The sequence below is a fragment of the Cheilinus undulatus genome, linkage group 7, assembly GCF_018320785.1.
Source record: "Cheilinus undulatus linkage group 7, ASM1832078v1, whole genome shotgun sequence".
NCBI lineage: Eukaryota > Metazoa > Chordata > Actinopteri > Labriformes > Labridae > Cheilinus > Cheilinus undulatus.
This window is the reverse complement of record NC_054871.1, coordinates 51,085,300-51,102,845: the sequence shown is the minus strand read 5'-3', so window position 1 is coordinate 51,102,845 and position 17,546 is coordinate 51,085,300. Positions and strand designations below refer to the sequence as shown.

Sequence of the window (17,546 nt, the reverse complement as noted above, 5' to 3'; positions counted from 1 at the left end):
TGTAAAAAGAATGGATATTGGACCAACAGTGAAGGTTCTAGAGACATGCCATATTACGATATGCAGAGTTTGAGTTTTGATCTTATGAAGGATGGTTGGCTATTTGTGTAGACATTAATAACTGGCATTTGTATATGTTGGCTAGATCTGCAGCTTTTTTTAGCTAAGAAAAGATCCTTTGAATCATGTGGTTCACAGGCTGATTACTTTTATTTAAACAGGATAAGGCATCGTTTTGGTCCCTAATTTATTAACACTAAAACCAGCCCTGATCATGAGTCTATAGCTGTTTGTCAGGACACTTAAGCCCAAACTCTGCTCCTCCTCTTCATCGTCTGAAGGGTTAGCATGTCCAAATCGGAGTACATATGTCAGCAGTTTCTTCCTAAATAGCATTTGAAAATGACAAAAACAGTCGAATATCACAATTTGATGTTCAAATGCATTATGGTCCATTTTATTTAAAACAAGCATTTAAAAACTCTAGTAGCAGGAACATCTGGTACTGCCATCATGACTGTTTCTATTAATGCTGTTGATGACTACTGATGGCCAATCAGGAACTTGAAGGGTCGCCTCATTTTGAAGAGGAAACTCCTTACTTCCAGGGGCACTCAATCAGGGTGTAGGGGTAAAAGCCTGTCAGTCAGAGTCTGAATCCACATCAAAGATCGTTCAGACTCAGGTCAGATCCTACATCAGAGTTCACAGCATTGTCATGGAGTTCTTCATCATCAATGTCATCTTCATCATCTTCGTCATCCTGCAGGTGTGGATCTATAGCAGACCGATGACTAGGGCTGGGCTTCTGATGGGCTTCTGATGAAGAGAGGAGGAGAAGAATCACTCATACGTCTCCATAACAATAAAAGTGAATGTCTGAGTATCTCTGTACGGGTACCTGTAAGGTCTTTGTGGTCCATCCAGGACAGATCATCTGAGCTCACCTCATCCAGACTAGGGGTCGGACTCAAGTCCTCCGAGTCAGAGTCAAACTCAGGTGCGAGTCCTCTGTGAGGGGGAGAGAGGAGCGGGGATGCCCCTGAACACAACACAACATTTACCATAAAATACAGAAAGTAATTCCATGGAGAGAATTCAGCTGGAAAAATATGTGAAATTTCTTTGTGTTGTAAAAGAGGCATTTAAACACATAATAGCATTGCTGGATGTTTGCTGAGATAAACAACTACCCAGTGTTTCCCAGAGAATGAGCTCCATTTTCCACATCCTCCACCTGTACAGCCCTGAGCAGCTTAAGAGGAGAGGGAATAGAGCTCAACAGCAGATTATTTTGCCTTCCTGTGGTTGATTTGTCATCCATTTCAACATGATTCCATATTTTTGCTTCTACCATGGGTGAGGTACAGGATGAGACATGACACAGTGCTAATTTAAAATGGGGAGTTCGTGGATTGGGTTTTATTTTGAATTTAATGGCTGTTTGTATGGATCTGCTCTATGTTGGTAGACACTGTTAGGGGTGTGACGAGACACGTATCTCACAAGATGTGACGAAATGAGATTTAGGCCCACGAGACACGAGACGAGAAAAGATTTTGCACTTTTTTTTTGAATTTGGGAAAAAAAATACATGGGTGGAAAATATGTCCTTTAAACTGAAAGTCATAATTGCAGCACATTCAGGTCCACTCAAAAATGTTTGAACTAAGTACTGAGTAGGCTATCAATGCTTCCAAACAATGTCTTGTCTAACTTACTCAAGCTGTACATTTTCATGCCCTTCAAATCAAACCTTTCATTTTAACAGCCTACAAAATCATTAATTTTCTACACTATGCTCTCGTCACTACAATTTCAATAACTATTTTTGATATAATATTTAATTATATATATAATAATGAAAATATTTTAAGCACTATTTTCAACAGGCCTAAATCTAAAGAGCTGCATTAGTAAAATCAAACTATTTCTCATCCTCTTTAAGGACATCCATATTTAAAACAATCAAAAGAAATATTTCTGTCAATAACACGTTTGCTGTTATTAAGAGAAATAGATTATTTCATGGTTTTGTGGTCTTTTTTTCTCATATGAACTTTAACAGTGTTGGACACTACGCACTGATGAGCGTGTGTGTTAATGTGTGTGCGTTGGTGAGTGAGTGTGTGTGTGTCTCTGCTCTGTCTGCTGTCCGACAGCAAGCATGGCGCGTTTAACTGGGGCTAAAACTTCATTTTTTTGGAGCTAACTGTGGACTCTATGGTGCTCAAACAGAGTTTGTTTTGCTAAGTTTACCGCTGCAGTCACGCTATAAGCTTCTGACTGATGATACTCGCAGCCAACAGCTGATGGACGTGTGCCTGACAGATGGTGAGACGAGAAGGAGACATGAGGAAGCAACGACTGTTTCAAAGTTACAAAGTCACAAATAGCGGCACTAAAAGTGAGTCTGTGCGAATACACGAGCAAAATAAAGGCTGTATTCTCCTCATGGAGACTGCACAGGTTACCAGCAGCAGAATCTCATCAACTCGGACCATTATGATCATGTGTGGCTCCACGTAGCACACAAGGAGGGGGTGGGGGTTGAAGCGGTGATCTTAATGGGTCACGGATCAGCTCCGTTTCTTCATTAGCTCACTCACGAACAGTTTTAAAGTCTCCATGGCATCTTTGTGATCTTTTATAAATTCCAGTTTGGTATTTTTTTCTGTAAGGAGAGCTGCTGCTCCTTCTGTCCACACAATATTGATCTCGCGAGATTGATTTTTCCACGACGAGAAATCTCGTGGTGTTTTGATCTCGCAAGATCTCGTGGCATGAGATCTCGTCACACCCCTAGACACGATTGGTAGTGGCACTTCTGAGATGTGCTGAAGCCAGATCTGAGTACAGGCAGTAAATTATAAAGACTAAATGGAGAGGAAGTGATTCCCGCTGCAGTATGCTTCACAAGCAGATCACAGCTGTCCGGTGCATGTGCAAATTGGAGGTAAATGATACTATACTGGGATTTTAAGGGTGGCAGAGGTTATTAAAGTATGTTTCTGAGGTTTATATTTTGTGTGTCCCTCTCTCCTTTGACAGTATTCATCACTGCTTACCTTTTGAAATCCTTCGGTAGACTGGTGTTAGCTAATATTCATCACTAACTCAATGCTTGTGGTAGCTGCTGTATTAGCACGGCTTCATCTTGTGGCTTTACTGGTGCAAACATTTCTATGAACATATTCTATCAGCTGAGGATCTGTACTAATGAGTGAACAACATTAATATTAAATTATTTTGCCTCCTCCAGGGGCGGAGCCAGACATGTTTAAAATCCGGGGCTAAGGCCAAACAAAAGATGGCCAAGGGGCGAGCACTTCCCTAGAATTCCCTAGAAACAAATCTGAGCAATATTTAGGCAAAAATAATGTTGCTCAACCTAAAAAAAACACTTGGTTCGATAAAATCATTTTTTTCTTAACCTAACTGAGCTAAAAGTGTCATTATTATTCTAAAATCATGAAACACGATGCTGGAGTCCAATAATTTTCACTTCTGCCTACTAAAAATATCTGGAGTTTATATTTTAAGTAGCATTGCATAGGTAGGGTAACCTGACATGCCAGATGGAGTTGTTTCACACATCAATCTGGTAACCACCCAAAGCCAGTGTTTGGGAAAGGGCAGAGCCTTTGAAAAAAAGACTTGGAGGGTGATTGGATGAACGTTCTATCACATCTTTACGGGACAATCAGAGCAACAAAACTGTTGTCAAATGTTGTCGACGCTACCAAGGTGCGTGTGCACAGCTACCGAGGAGTAAACTCCATAGAGAACTGCATAACATGAACCATGGCAACTGTAGACATGTCAGTACACAACTTTTGTTGTCTTTGAATAGAAAACAACTCACTGCTGTTCTTTGCTCTTCTTTTAGCGAAGAAATGTTGTCAAGTTCTGATAAAACTGGTGCCATAGCAGCATCCACACTAATGTCTTCCGCCATTATTGCACTCATTATAGCCTCTTGTTGCTGCTTGCTTACGTCACAACTCCCCCACACCCGAAAGCACCGCCCCTCAACGCTGATTGGTCCTGTCACTTTCTAATCGGGCCCAAACGGTTCAGATGGGAGCTTCGCAAGATGATTCACCAGTGAGAAAAGTGGAAATGGGTGTATCCATCTGCTTTGCAAGGTTATAGGCAGGGTAGGAATTTGGTGAAAAAATGTACAATTGAAGCTCTACATTTTCAAACAAAGCACAAAAAAGCAACATTTGGGGTTAGAGATATTAATTCATTCACAAAAATGCAGAAAATTGTATTTTTACAACAATTCTAAAAGTATTTTAACACTGCAGTGAGTGTATAGACACAAAAGATTAGTAGCAAATTGGCACGCAATTTTTTTTAATTCTAAGAAAAGTCAAAATTCTGCAAAAAAGTCAAAATCCTGTTATTTTTCTTAGAATAAAAAAAAATGCATACCAAATTTTTCTTTTGTTAAATGGCCCTAATCTTCCTCTGAACATATGTTCTTAAAAGTGCAAAAAAAAAAGAAAATGTGATTTTTTGTATTACTTTAAAAATTACATTTCCACACTTTGATCAGCAAGGCCATAAGCAACATACTTAAAACCAACCTGAAAGATTCGGGGCTTGTTAGAAAACATTTGGGGCTGAAGCCCCTTAAGCCGCCCCCTCGCTCCGCCTATGGCCTCCTCCCTACTGACTCCTGTTGCTCGTTTGTTCTTTCTGCAGTTGTACCTGCAGAGACTCTCTAACTGTGACATCATGTGCACACCCTTGATAAAGGATGCAGCTAACGCCTTAGAGGACGGGTCTTTTACATGACTTCCCAGTGCTACTACTGTGTGTGTTTGTGAGTCTCACCTGGTGTGTGAACTGACAGCAGAGGTTCTTTAAGAGTCCTGATCTGCTCCTGCAGCCGTGACACTGTCGACCTGTTTGAACACATTCATTTGACATCTTCATTTACATGCACAACCCGACCCTGAATGGGATAAGTGATGTCAAAAACGGACAGAAGGATTTACACACACACATATGCAGACACGCACACACAGACACACACCTGATCTGTTGGACTTCTCGCTGCGTGTCAGAGACGACCTTTGTCAGATCACTGCTTTGAGATAGGAGGCTGTCTGTCATCTGCTCCACAGTCTGAACAACACACAAAATACACAACAGATAGACACACAACAACATACAACACAACAATACAACCAGCAAAGACACAGAGTATAAAGGCAAAGAGAGATGGACAACTGCACTACAAAGCTTGTATACAAAAGTGTGGACTATTTATTGAGTATAATCGTGTGTGTATTTACTCTGTAGGTGTGTTGGCCCCGTCTCCTGCTCTCTCTGGTCTCCTCCCGTAGGTGGAGCAGCTCCTCCTCCTGTCCCCCTGTCCAATCACAGAACACACATTTGGCTTATTAGGACCACTGTTATAAGGAGTGACATTAACGCCTCTTGGGCGTTTTCAGTCTGATAAGAACATAAAAACACAAGGTCAATGTAAGAATACCAGAAAAAGTTAAAATATTACGAGGATACCCTTTTACAGGCAGAGCCAAATGCCAGGAAATAAAGCAGTGTTTAAAAGAAGCTGAACACGTGGAGGCTGAGCATTCAGAGCTCCAGTGCTGCTACTGAAAACGCTGGGACATCCCTGAGCTTCAGTTTTGACCTCAGAAAAAAATAATAAAATCTTAAATCAATCCTAAAATGCACAGGGAGCCGGTAAAGGCTGGCTTTAATGGGGGAAATGTGTTTGAAATGACTGGTAAATGAGTTTACCAGTCAAAGGATGAGGTGCAATATTCTAAAAAACACATGATAATGCTGAAAATGTAAATATCACAGTGATTCCTCTGAGTGCTGCCAGCAGTAGTAGCTAAGGTGTTACAGAAGTGAAACCAGATCAGCTGACCCCTCTACAGTAGGGGCTATTCGCTCTCTTTCAGCTTTGGACTTAGTTCTGGTTGACCCAAAAAACAAGTTAACAAACAAACAAAACATTTATACCTTTGGTATAAAAGCGATTCATGTTATCCCCTTAGTTTCTGAAACGTTAGGGCAGTAAACATGATTACTTAGGGCATGTTATGCTGAAGCTTTGGGGCATGCTCAGAACACCCAGGATATCAGGTTGTAAGTGAAGCGCTCTCGCTTCAGCGAGGCTGTTCAATTAGCGGCCCGGGGGCCACATGCGGCCCAGAACCAACCCCCAAGTGGCCCAGCCTGAGGTCATGCCAGAGATGCAGAGGGCAACCTGTTTTGCAAGTTTTCATAAATTCCCACAGTATTCCAGACCATAAATACAACACTCTGTGTCACTCTAGCAGCAGTCTACCTACAATGCACTGCGTTTTTTTGAAGCGTGGCTAGCGATGCCAATAGATAGCCTCAAGATACCAAACGTAAAACATGTCCTTTTTAACTGTAGCTACAACAGTGCAAATTTAGTTTTTATGCACTTTAAGATATGCCTGGGTAAGATGTGACCAAAGTTATTATTTACATTCTTTTTATTCTTCATTTTTTTTTTTTTTTAATTCTACTTACTTTATTTCTATTCAATTTAAAAAAAACTTCCTTCTACCTCAGGTTATGTTCAAATACAGCTCTGTTGTTGTGTTTTTATGCACTTTTTGATGTGCTTTTGTCATGTTGCCAAATTTAAAAGGGAGACTATGAATAAAAAGTGCTTATTTTTAATCAGCTTGATCTGTATTGGTTCCAAATTTGACTTTACCAGCTGCTTACTGGGCGCTGAACATGTCCAGCCCGGCTACATTTCTTGATTCTTGATTGAAAAGCTCTGCTGTAAAGTAACATGGGTTAATAAATGGGAACTCCAAATGCTACACCGATGCAGATCAGTGTAAATGTCTTCAATGACAGTGGTTGCAGTGTTGTCGGGGATATTAAGCTTTACTGAGAACCATCTTTATCGTCAGACTCACTCAGCTGTGTTTTGAGCAGGTCCACATCTCTCCTGAGATGTTGCAGCTTTAAGCTCAAACTAAAGAAAAAAAGAAATAAAATAAATACAAACTTTTTCACAGCACAGGACGTATCATTACTCTGCATAAACCAACCCCAGCACCCTTGTTCCCATGATGCACCTGTCCTCCAGGTTCTCTATTGATGCAGCTCTGTCAAGGTGTCCACGCAGACTGCTGAGCTCTCGTCCAACCTCCTTCCTCCATTCCTCGCCCCCTCGAACCTTCAACCTCTGCACCTCCTCTGTGTGTATGAGAGAAATCTTTTTTATCCAGCTTTTAACAATTTTAAGCTGCCTTTTACAATTAAATACCACCGATTTCCCATTTTGCCACTCATTCATGCCTTTTGCTTATTTTTCCCACTTTCGTCACTTTCATTAATTTTTCTCCATGTTTTGTCACTTTCAGACCATTTTTGCTACCTGTAACTCATTTTTTTGCCACTTTTCTTCCAGTGTTTGCTGCTTTAAGCCCATTTTTGCCACTTCTTTTTGTCACTTTTCTCATTTTTGACACTTTTATCCTGCTTTTAGCAGTTTTTTGCCCAGTACTTGCCCATTTAAGCTGCTTTTTGCAATTTAATGCCACTTTTTGCCCACTTTTCCCACCTTTTTCTGATTTATGCCCATTTTAGTCATTTTTTGCAACATTTTTGCCACTTTTACCTCAATACTCGGTCACTTTCCAGCCATTTTTGCATCTTTTCTCCCAGTGTTTGCCGCTTTTTGACCATTTTTGCCACCTTTAACTTCTTTTAATTGCCACTTTTCACCATTTAGATTGTGGCTCTTGCAAATGTATTTTTCAACATTTTTTTTCTTTGGTTGAGCAGGGTTCAATAACACTGGTTGAAACCATTGATTCCCAACCTGGGATCTGGGACCCCCAAGGGGGGCAACAAAGATCTTAGGGGGACACGAGGCTTTTCTGCTCTGAGGCTGCCAAAATTAGATTTGCAAATTTTGACTTAAGGACATGATAAGGCAGTTATTAAGTAGTTAATACAAAGGTCTTATGATAAGAAAAGCATGCATGGGCCTTTTATTAGGTTTTTATCAATGAAATAATTAAAATCTATGTAGATTTTCAGCGGCAGAGTGTCACGGTTTCCTCTGTCTTGGGTCCTGGCGGGGGGGACATGGAAGAAACATGGAAGTAAATAAACACAGTCACATTTTTCACTTGTTTGAAGATTTTCAGGTATCAAACCACATTCTTAAGTTTGGTTACGGCTGGTCTTTGGTGTCTGTGCTATATCTTGCGTTGTTAACTCGTCAGCAGCAGGTCACCTTGTAGTTTCTGGATGTGGCAGTGCTGACTGTCTCTCTCCGTTTCCATGGTGAGGACTCGCTGTGTCAGAGACTGAATCTCCTGAAAGACAAAAAACATCACGTCAGCAGAGGCATCAATGAAAATCACTAAGATGAACAAACACCTGCCTCTGTGATAAAGGTGAAGAAAGATCAGATCAGTAAGAACCTGGTTCTGCCATTAACAAAACCTAACAAGCAGTCCATCAACAAATACGTCTGAACTCTTTCTACAATCTCTGGTCTGAAATGAGAAAAGCTGCAATCAAAGATGACAGTATTATCTGCCGTTCTAGGTGGCAGTTACACTCATAAATGTTTACTAGCCGCTTTTAAACAACCAACGAAGAAGACCCTGGCACAACAGAAAACACTACGAAGAAACATTTGCTACAGATGCAGTAGCAGAGTCGGCTTCCTCTCACAAACTGCTCTAAATATCCAGATGTGAAAGTAGAAGGGGTCGAGGACTTTAGTGACGTTAACATATTTAAAAGGCCCTACGCGGACATGCAGAAGTAGAAGACAGCAGCTACAAGTGTGTATTTAGATCAGGGGTGTCAAACTCAGTCACAGCAGGGGCCAGATTCTGGATTTAGGTCTAACCTGAGGGCCTCACTGGGTCAACATTAACCATAACCGTCAACCTCATTTTCACTAGTATAAAATATGAAAAAAAGCACTGATGATAAATCATTTGGAAATTCAAAAAGTTAAAAAAAATAAGTCTAAAGGCTCAAATCTGAGATAAAAATTCCAATTAATTGTTTCAAAAGATCATAACACAATATTAAAACTTGAAAAATAATGTTTTCAAAGAGTAATTATATGAGGAGAAAGCTGAAATAATAAGTTTGAAAGGTAAAAATATGAGATCAAATTTGAAATCATGAGTTTGAAAGTCAAATATGACTTAAAATTTTGAATTGTGAGTCTGATAGTTCAAAATGTGGGATTAAAAAGCCAAAATTAGGAGTTGAAAATGTCAAAATATGAGCTAGAATTTAAAATGATGACTTGCACAGTTAAAAATATGACTTAAATTCAAAATTGGGAGTGTAAAAGGTCAAAATATGACATAAAAAGTAAAAATTATTATTTTAAAATATCAAAGTATGAGGGTAAAAAAATGAAATCATGTGCTTAAAAGTCAAAATATGACTTAAAATTTAAATTGTGTGTCTTGTTTCAAAAAATGGGATTAAACAGCCAAAGAAAGGAGTTGAAAAGGTCAAAATATGACTTAAAGTTAAAATTGGGAATCTAAAAGATAAATATGTGACAAATAAAGTCCAAATTATGAGTTAAAAAGGTCAAAGCATGAAATGAAAAGCCAAATCATATGTTTGAGTCCTAATCTTGAGATGTAAAATTGAAAATATGAAATAAAACCCAATTTACAATTACAATTTAGTCTGGACACCCTTGATCAAGGAGAGTCTACATGGAGGTCAGTAAGAATAAAAAGATAACAAGCTCCATCCTTACACTGTGCACATGTTTATAAAAACTCACCTGTCTCTGTATCTGCAGCTGAGACTGCAGAGCAGCCAGGTCTGACCACTGAACGGTGACAGACAGGGGGCGCTCTCTGTGGCGAGGAAGAGGAGCAGAGGCGTCCAGATCAGAGTCTTTGACCCTCTGTGTTGATGGGAACAAATCTATAGAGGAAGAGGAGGGTGGTTAGGAGGTTCAGGTAAATCAGATTTTGTAAAAACAACACAGGAAAAGATCCCTCACCTTCTCCTCCTGCGCTCAGTCTCTCCTACGGACAAGACAACATGTTTACCTCCTAATACAGTCTCTGATATTATTGGTTATGACTTCACATGTGACAGCAGCATAATTTAAGTGTCTTCATATTTTAAAAGTGGAATCCGTATTTTAGGAGTTAAGTATTATTCAGATATCAAATACAAATCAATGAAAGTACAAATGTACAGAAGCCCATGTGGATGGGACCAGGCACAAAACGCCCACCCATAATGTATGATCTGTTCAAATTATTAGGAGTATTGATAAGATACCAAAAAGACTTACGATCCCCTAGTTCTGACAGCAGATAATGCCCACTATTTAAACAGTTTCTGAGTAACATTCATGTCAAAAATGATGAAGGTCATTCTCACCCTCATCTTTGCCACGCTGCCGTCTGCCACAGAAAGGAGGGAGCTCACCTGTCTGTCCCAGCTCATACCTGAAGATACAAACACTGTATCTATTAACTTTCATCTTCAAATACAGCTTATGTTTCCTACTGACTGCATGTGTGCGCTGGGAAACTGTGTCACTCAGAAACTCTACACCTTTGGTGTGACCTCAGACAGATGCAGCACCTGTACAGGTGTGTGTTATGTGTCACTTGGCAGATTAAATTACAGCCGGAAAACATTAGTGATGATGATCAGCAGATCGTGAGAGTGTAGGTTCATCATTTCGTGGATCTATTTTATTCATCCGCGGGTTATCCGCCTCAGCTCCGGGATCAGATTTATATACAGACTGTATCTAAAACATCTGAATTTTAATACATCCTCCATTATTAAACATTAGGGAGCAAAGAGAGGAACTACAGTAGACCGGATCGATAAAACCCAACAGTTTGTTATAATATCAGTACTTTTAAAAGTAAAGAAGCGGAGGTACTGTTAAATATCATTAATATCATAACGGTACCATTAAAACTAAGCTAACAGCAGTTAGCAGATTCGGCTCGGTGAGGAGTTGGGGTGTTTCTCACGTTTATTTAGAGTCTAATAATTTAACATTTGTCTGTGTGAGATTCATCACAACTAAAATAACACAAACACACCACTGAAGACACAATGACACACAATCAACACAAGAAATCATCGTTAACGGTAGCTGCTCATCAGGATACTCACTGAGAACCTGACGACCCCACTTTTGAATCCAGGAGCCCGTCGCAGCAACGTGATGACGTAAACACCGATGCGGAAGTCTTCTTCTTCTTTTTTCGGTTTTACGGCGGCTGGCATCCATCGCTTTGGTGCATTACCGCCCCCTTTCACTGCGGAGTTTTGGCTCTGATCATGGATTCAATAAGATCAAGAACAGTAACATCCTTCCATCCTCAACATAAATAAAGCATCTTGACACATACATACAATAATACCAGCTCTTCATTGTCTCCATCCTGCCTTCCCTCGTATCCTGTTAAACAACCCTGTGCTCCTTAAATATTCTAACAGTTTCCTCTGATGTGTCCTCTCACACGTACTCAGTAATCCTTTTAGTGTTATTTCCTTCATTCCTTCTCCCATCAGCTCCCTCCTCATCACCGCCCTTTGTGTATCATATCTCCTGCACTTCAGAATAACATGTTCTACCGACTCCTCTTCCTGACACTCCTCACACAAGCCAGTATCATGCTTCTCCAGCAATTTCAATGTTTTGTTTAAGGCACAGTGTCCTATCCTTAGCCTTGTCATCACCACCTCTTCTCTCCTGCTTTTACCTCCGATCCTTGAAGCACAGGTACAGGTGCCTTCCTCTGTTCTCTCTGTCCCACATGCTTTGCCAAATCTGATTCATTTTCCCCTTAATCACACTTTTTAATTCTGTCTTGCTAATGCTCACTTGCATTTCAACCCTGCTTGCCCTCAGTGCCTTCTTTGCCAGTTTGTCCGCCTTTTCATTCCCTTGCACCCCTACATGTGCTGGCACCCAAAGGAATGTGACCTGGCCCCCCTTTGCTGTGTATTCTTGTGACTGTGTGCAGAACCTGACATAGAAGTCTTGTCTGCTGTCCGAGTGGAATGATGTGATCCTGTCTAGAACTGACGCTGAATCTGAGCATATGACTGTCTTCTTTTGTGATGTTATTTCCACCCATTTTAATGCCACCAACCATCTCTACTGTGTACACCCCCAACCCATCACCTGTTCTTTTGCATATGCCCACTCCTTTTCCTGGTACTGCCACTCCGAATCCTGTTACACCCATGTCTGGATTTTTCGCCCCGTCCGTGAACACCTGCAGAAAGTCAGTGTATTCTTGATTTATAAGATAGCTGAACGCACTCGGTAGGTCCACTGTTTTCCTCCCTGTCCTTTTTATTTCAAGCAGCGATACATCGACTCTCGGACACACTAGTCTCCATGGAGCCTCTTCAGGGTACACCACTGGTGGGCTTATTTGTAGTCCATCAATTGACATGTCCCTCACTATTTTATTTCCTGCTTTGGCAAAATGCTCACTGGAGTTCTTCCCATTCTCCCAGCTGTCCTTGTAGCACTTCTTTTGTTGGGTGACTGCCTCTCTGTCCCTTCAAATTCACCCAATGATTAGCCATCAGCTGCTTTCTCCTTAACTCCAGTGGCATTTCTCCCATCTCTACCTGTATAGCAGGAACTGGTGATGTCTTAAAAGCTCCACTACAGATCCGTAATGCTTGTGCCTGTATGACATCTAGCTTCCTTAAAGGTGCAGTGTGTAAAATTGGGACTATCGACATCTAACAGTCAATTCTGGAGTGTGATGATCATTTCTCTGGTGATAACTGTGGGAACCAGTGAAGTTTAAAAATCAATACATGCTTAACTGTTATTTGGTTCCTTCTATGGTGCCATAGAAACAGGCAAAATGCAAAAATCCAAGATGGCAGCGTCCTTGGAGGGGCCCCTCCCTATGTATGAATAAAAGGCTTATTCTGAGTTAATTTAAAACATAAATTTAAAAAATGTGTTATCAGATCTTAACACTAATTTAGATCAATCTACTTATAAATGTTATGTTTCATTTTAACCAAGCTTGTTTTGCTAAATTCTACTAGGCTAAATATTACACACTGTACCTTTAACTGATTCTTAGCTGCTGACCCATACGCCACACTACCATAGTCCAGCACTGATCGTATCAGTGCAACAGAGACTCCTTGGAGTGAGTTGCAGCTTGCTCCCCAGTCTCTTCCTGCCACACAACGCATCACATTTATGACTTTCTTGCACGTTTCCTCTATCCTGGTGACATGGCCTGACCGTGTTAACCGTCCATCGAACACGACCCCAAGGAATTTAAATTCTGGCACCCTTTCCAACTCTTCCCCATACATTTTTAACCTGACATCTTCTCTGATTTTCTTCCTGGTAAAGAACACTGTTTGGGTTTTTTCTGTTGAAAACTTGCATCCCCAGTCATATCCCCATTCAGTCACTTGATCAATAGCTCCTTGAAGTTTCCCAATAACATGCTCAACGTTTCTGCCTCTTTTCCACAAGGCTCCATCATCAGCAAACAGCGACCTGCCTATGTCTACTTGCAGTTTTGAAAACACATCGTTAATGCTTATGCTGAACAGTAATGGGCTGATCACTCTCCCCTGAGGGGTGCCATTCCCCACCACATACTGTGTTGACATGACTGTCCCGATTCTCACTTGAATTTTCCTTCCAAACAGAAAGTCTTTAATCCAGTTAAAAGCTCTCCCTCCAGCTCCAATCTTAGACAGCTTTATAAGCAGTCCTTCCCTCCACATCATATCATATGCTTTTTCAATATCAAAAAACACTGCGATAACTGTCTCTTTGTTTGCTTGGGCCTTTCTTATTTCTGTTTCCAGCCCTATTATTGGATCCATTGTACTCCTTCCTCTTCTAAAGCCACTCTGATGGTTTGCTATCTTGCCTGCCTTCTCCAGCTGGTAGGTTAACCTTTCTGTTATCATTCTTTCCATTACTTTGCATATGATCGAGGTCAGTGCTCTTGGCCTATGACTTGATGGTTTTACTGGATCTTTTCCTGGTTTTCTTATTGGAATGACCACTGCTTCTTTCCACACTGCTGGTAGTTGGCCCTGTTCCCACACTTTGTTATAGAGCTCTAACAGTCTCTTGAGAGTTTTCTCTCCTAAGTGCTTCAGCATACTGTAGCTTACTTGATCTTTCCCTGGAGAAGTTGGTTTGGATTTGTTAATTGCCCTCAGCATCTCTTCCAGTGTAAATGGTTCATCCAAAATGCCATTGTCATCTTCCCTCCTGTTCAATACTTCTAGGTGCTGGCTTAATGTCTTTCCTCTTCTTCTGTTACCTTCTTCAGACAAGTTTTCTGAGCTGTGTATCTTTGCAAAGGCCTTGACCATTATTTCTGCTTTCTCTTTATCTGTCGCCGCTGTTTTACCCTCATCTATCATAACGGGATATTCCCACTCTCTCCTGTCTCCTCCCATTCTCCTTATCATTCCCCATACCTCTCTTACTGGTGTCGTTCTTCCAATTGAGCCGCAAAAGTTCCTCCAGCTTTCTCTCTTGGCTTGTCTTACTGTTCTCCGCACCACTGCTTGTGCCTTTTTATACAGAATTAAGTTCTGCATGTTGTGAGCTCTTTTAACCAATCTTAATGCCCTGTTTCTTTGCTTTACAGCCTGACGACACTCCTCCGTCCACCATGGTACCAGCTTCCTCTCACTCCTTCCTTTACTCCTGGGAATAGATTTTCCTGCTGCTGTGATGATTGTTGATGTTATCTGGTTGTTTAGCTCATCCACACTATCTGGCTTGTCAGCTGTTGACATCTTCTCCTCACTCAATCTTTGGAACTCACCCCAGTCAGCCTTTTCAAATCTCCATTTTTTAACTCCACTGCCTTGTCTTTCTTCCACTTTCTCTCCCACATAACACGCCACTGGATAATGATCACTGCCCATTGTTGTCTGAAGAACTTTCCAGGAGCTGATTCCAGCCAAAGAGTTAGACAGAAGTGTGATATCTAATGCTGACACTGCACCGGTTGTTATATTAATCCTAGTGCCCCTCCATCATTCATACAGACTAGTTCATTATTATCCATCAGTTCTTCAACTACTTTCCCATTTGAGTCTGTCTGTAATGCTCCCCATGTGGTACTATGAGCATTGAAATCCGCACACCAAACCTTTTTAGATTTGTTTTGGCCTTGTATTTGCAGCAAACTGTCCAAGTTTAACCTTTTACATGGGTTGTAGTAGTTGATTACTACCAGTTCTTCACTTTTATTCCATATCTCCACATCTATATACTCCAGCTCCTCTCCTTTCTCCATCACTCTACTTGGTATTCCTTGTTTATGAGCGTTACACCCCGAGATTTCTATCTTGTCGATGTGTTACATAGCCGTGCACAACAAAACCCAAACTAGGTTTTAACCCTGACTCCTGGATGCACACAATGTCAGGTTTTTCTTTCAATTCTTGGATGAAATGCTTGAACTCCTGGCCATTTGCCAGCAAGCTCCATGCACTCCACTGCAAAAGAAAGACCATAATCAATATTAACCAATACATGGTGTTTCCTGGCTGGACTGATTAGTGAGGTTTTCCTTCACTTCTTCCCATGTCAGTCCTACAAGTCCTAAGTGATTTACTGCTGCCTTGACTATCAGCTGAATTTTCATATTTTTTGACTTAACTTCAGCAGTGCTGTTTATCACTCTTTTTTGTCAATGCACAGCTCATTGTTTGGTTTCTTTTGTAACACTCGGCCCCCTGCTCCTGTCTCTTTCTTTTCCCTTGTTACTCTCGCTGCCTCTGCATAAGAGAGCTTTCTCTCCACTCTTACTCTCTGAATTTCATTTTCCCTTTTCATGAACTCACATCCCCCATAAGCCACACTATGAGCCCCACCACAGTTACAGCACTTTGGTTGCACTCCATCACCACACTTCCCGCATTCATGGTCTCCCCCACAGCGAGCACATCTCCTTTGCTCCTTACAGACTTTAGCTGCGTGTCCAAATCTTTGGCATTTAAAGCACCTTAGTGGTTTTGGCACATACACCCTCACAGGGTAGCTCATGGAGGCCAGGAACACCTTGCTTGGCACAACATTTCCTTCAAACTCAATCAGTACTGTTTCACTGTCCTTTTTTTGCTCCATCCCTTGTTGTTTTCATTCTCAGCACACTTTTCACTTTGGCCCCTCTGATATTTTTCTTAAGTTCCTCCATATTAACTGCCAGCGGCACACCTGTGATGACCCCTTTACACCCTCCTTCTTTCTGAGCCCCAACCCTTCTCGTGCTCTCCACCTTAGCTTTTCCTATCTCCTTTAAATTGAGAGATTTCTCAAGCTGCTCTTCATCCACACATCTCACCAGTAGATTTCCATCATTAAGGACTTTGGCGTACAATATTTCTCTGACCCTATTTGCCAGAGTTGTAGTTAGCATGAATGGACTGATTTTCTTCATAGATTCTTGTCCTTTTCCATTAATTCTTATGATGGCACATTTGTCTGACCTGTTATTCTTCTGCTGCTCATAGCCCTCTCCCTCACTGTCAGATCTGTCACTGTTGGATTTCCTGATCCTTGTCGTCCCCTTTCCTTGGTGATCAGTAACCCAGTTCCTCACTCTCCCCTCACTCCCTTCTCCTCTCCCTTCACCACACTCCATTTCACGCAAACTACACACATCTGAGTCACAACAGGATTCGTCATAACCCGCCTCCTCCCGTAACTCTGGCCATTCTGGTCGGGAAAACCTTCTTCTTCTTCTTCTTTGGTTTTGGCAGACTAGACGCATCCAAGGCGTATTGCTGCCCTCTGCTGTTTCCATGCGATTTCTGTTAATACTTAATCATATTCTGTTGTATACTCCAATGGAGTGCAGATACTGCAGAAGCTTCTTCATCTTGTTCCAGTCTTCCAGATTCAGCAGTGTGTGCATGTTGAAAACAGTCTCTCCAGCTGCTCCCAGATTCCTGAAAAGTTTCCTCCTTTGAGATGAGTATCTCTTGCAGTGTAACATTACATGTGTCACAGTCTCTGTCTCTCCACATTCACATTGTCCATCGGGGTGTTTCCCAATCAGAGCCAGCCCACTTCTAAGACCACAGTGTCCGAGTCTTATTCTGGTGATGACTACAGCGTCCCTCCTGCTGCACTCAAAGCAGTTATTCCTTTCCCCTACGCTTTTTTGTATATTATAAAATACCCTGCCTTTGCTTTCCTTATCCCATGAGTTCTGCCACATTTCCTTTGCTGCCTGATTTATAACAGATGAGTATTCTGGTGGTCCAAAAACCAATTCCAGTTTAACTTTTTCCTGCTTTACTGGTCTGGATTTGGAGCGTGTCTCTATTATTGTCTGTATAGCTGCTGCTGAATCGCTGCATATGACTGCATAACTTGGTTTGTTGTTCTCCACCCACTGAGGAGCCTTCAAAACTGCCATCATCTCTGCTGTGTATACTGATGTGTGATCTGATAACCTATAGCCTTCCCTTATACCTAACTGGGGGATTATAAT

General features: G+C 41.3%; 1 protein-coding gene across 1 annotated transcript; it reads right to left on the bottom strand.

The window, feature by feature from the left end:
* Positions 1-435: 435 nt before the first annotated feature.
* On the bottom strand, positions 436-12,761 carry LOC121512474. The gene is made up of 12 exons (XM_041791757.1): positions 11,188-12,761; positions 10,432-10,499; positions 10,043-10,067; positions 9,818-9,963; positions 8,282-8,363; positions 7,113-7,233; positions 6,951-7,009; positions 5,310-5,386; positions 5,048-5,139; positions 4,846-4,916; positions 902-1,042; positions 436-819 (listed from the first exon to the last, which is right to left on the bottom strand). Exons 1-12 carry the CDS (start codon positions 11,303-11,305, stop codon positions 665-667), a joined length of 1,155 nt encoding a protein of 384 aa, XP_041647691.1. The 5' UTR covers positions 11,306-12,761; the 3' UTR covers positions 436-664.
* Between the last annotated feature and the right edge of the window lie 4,785 nt (positions 12,762-17,546).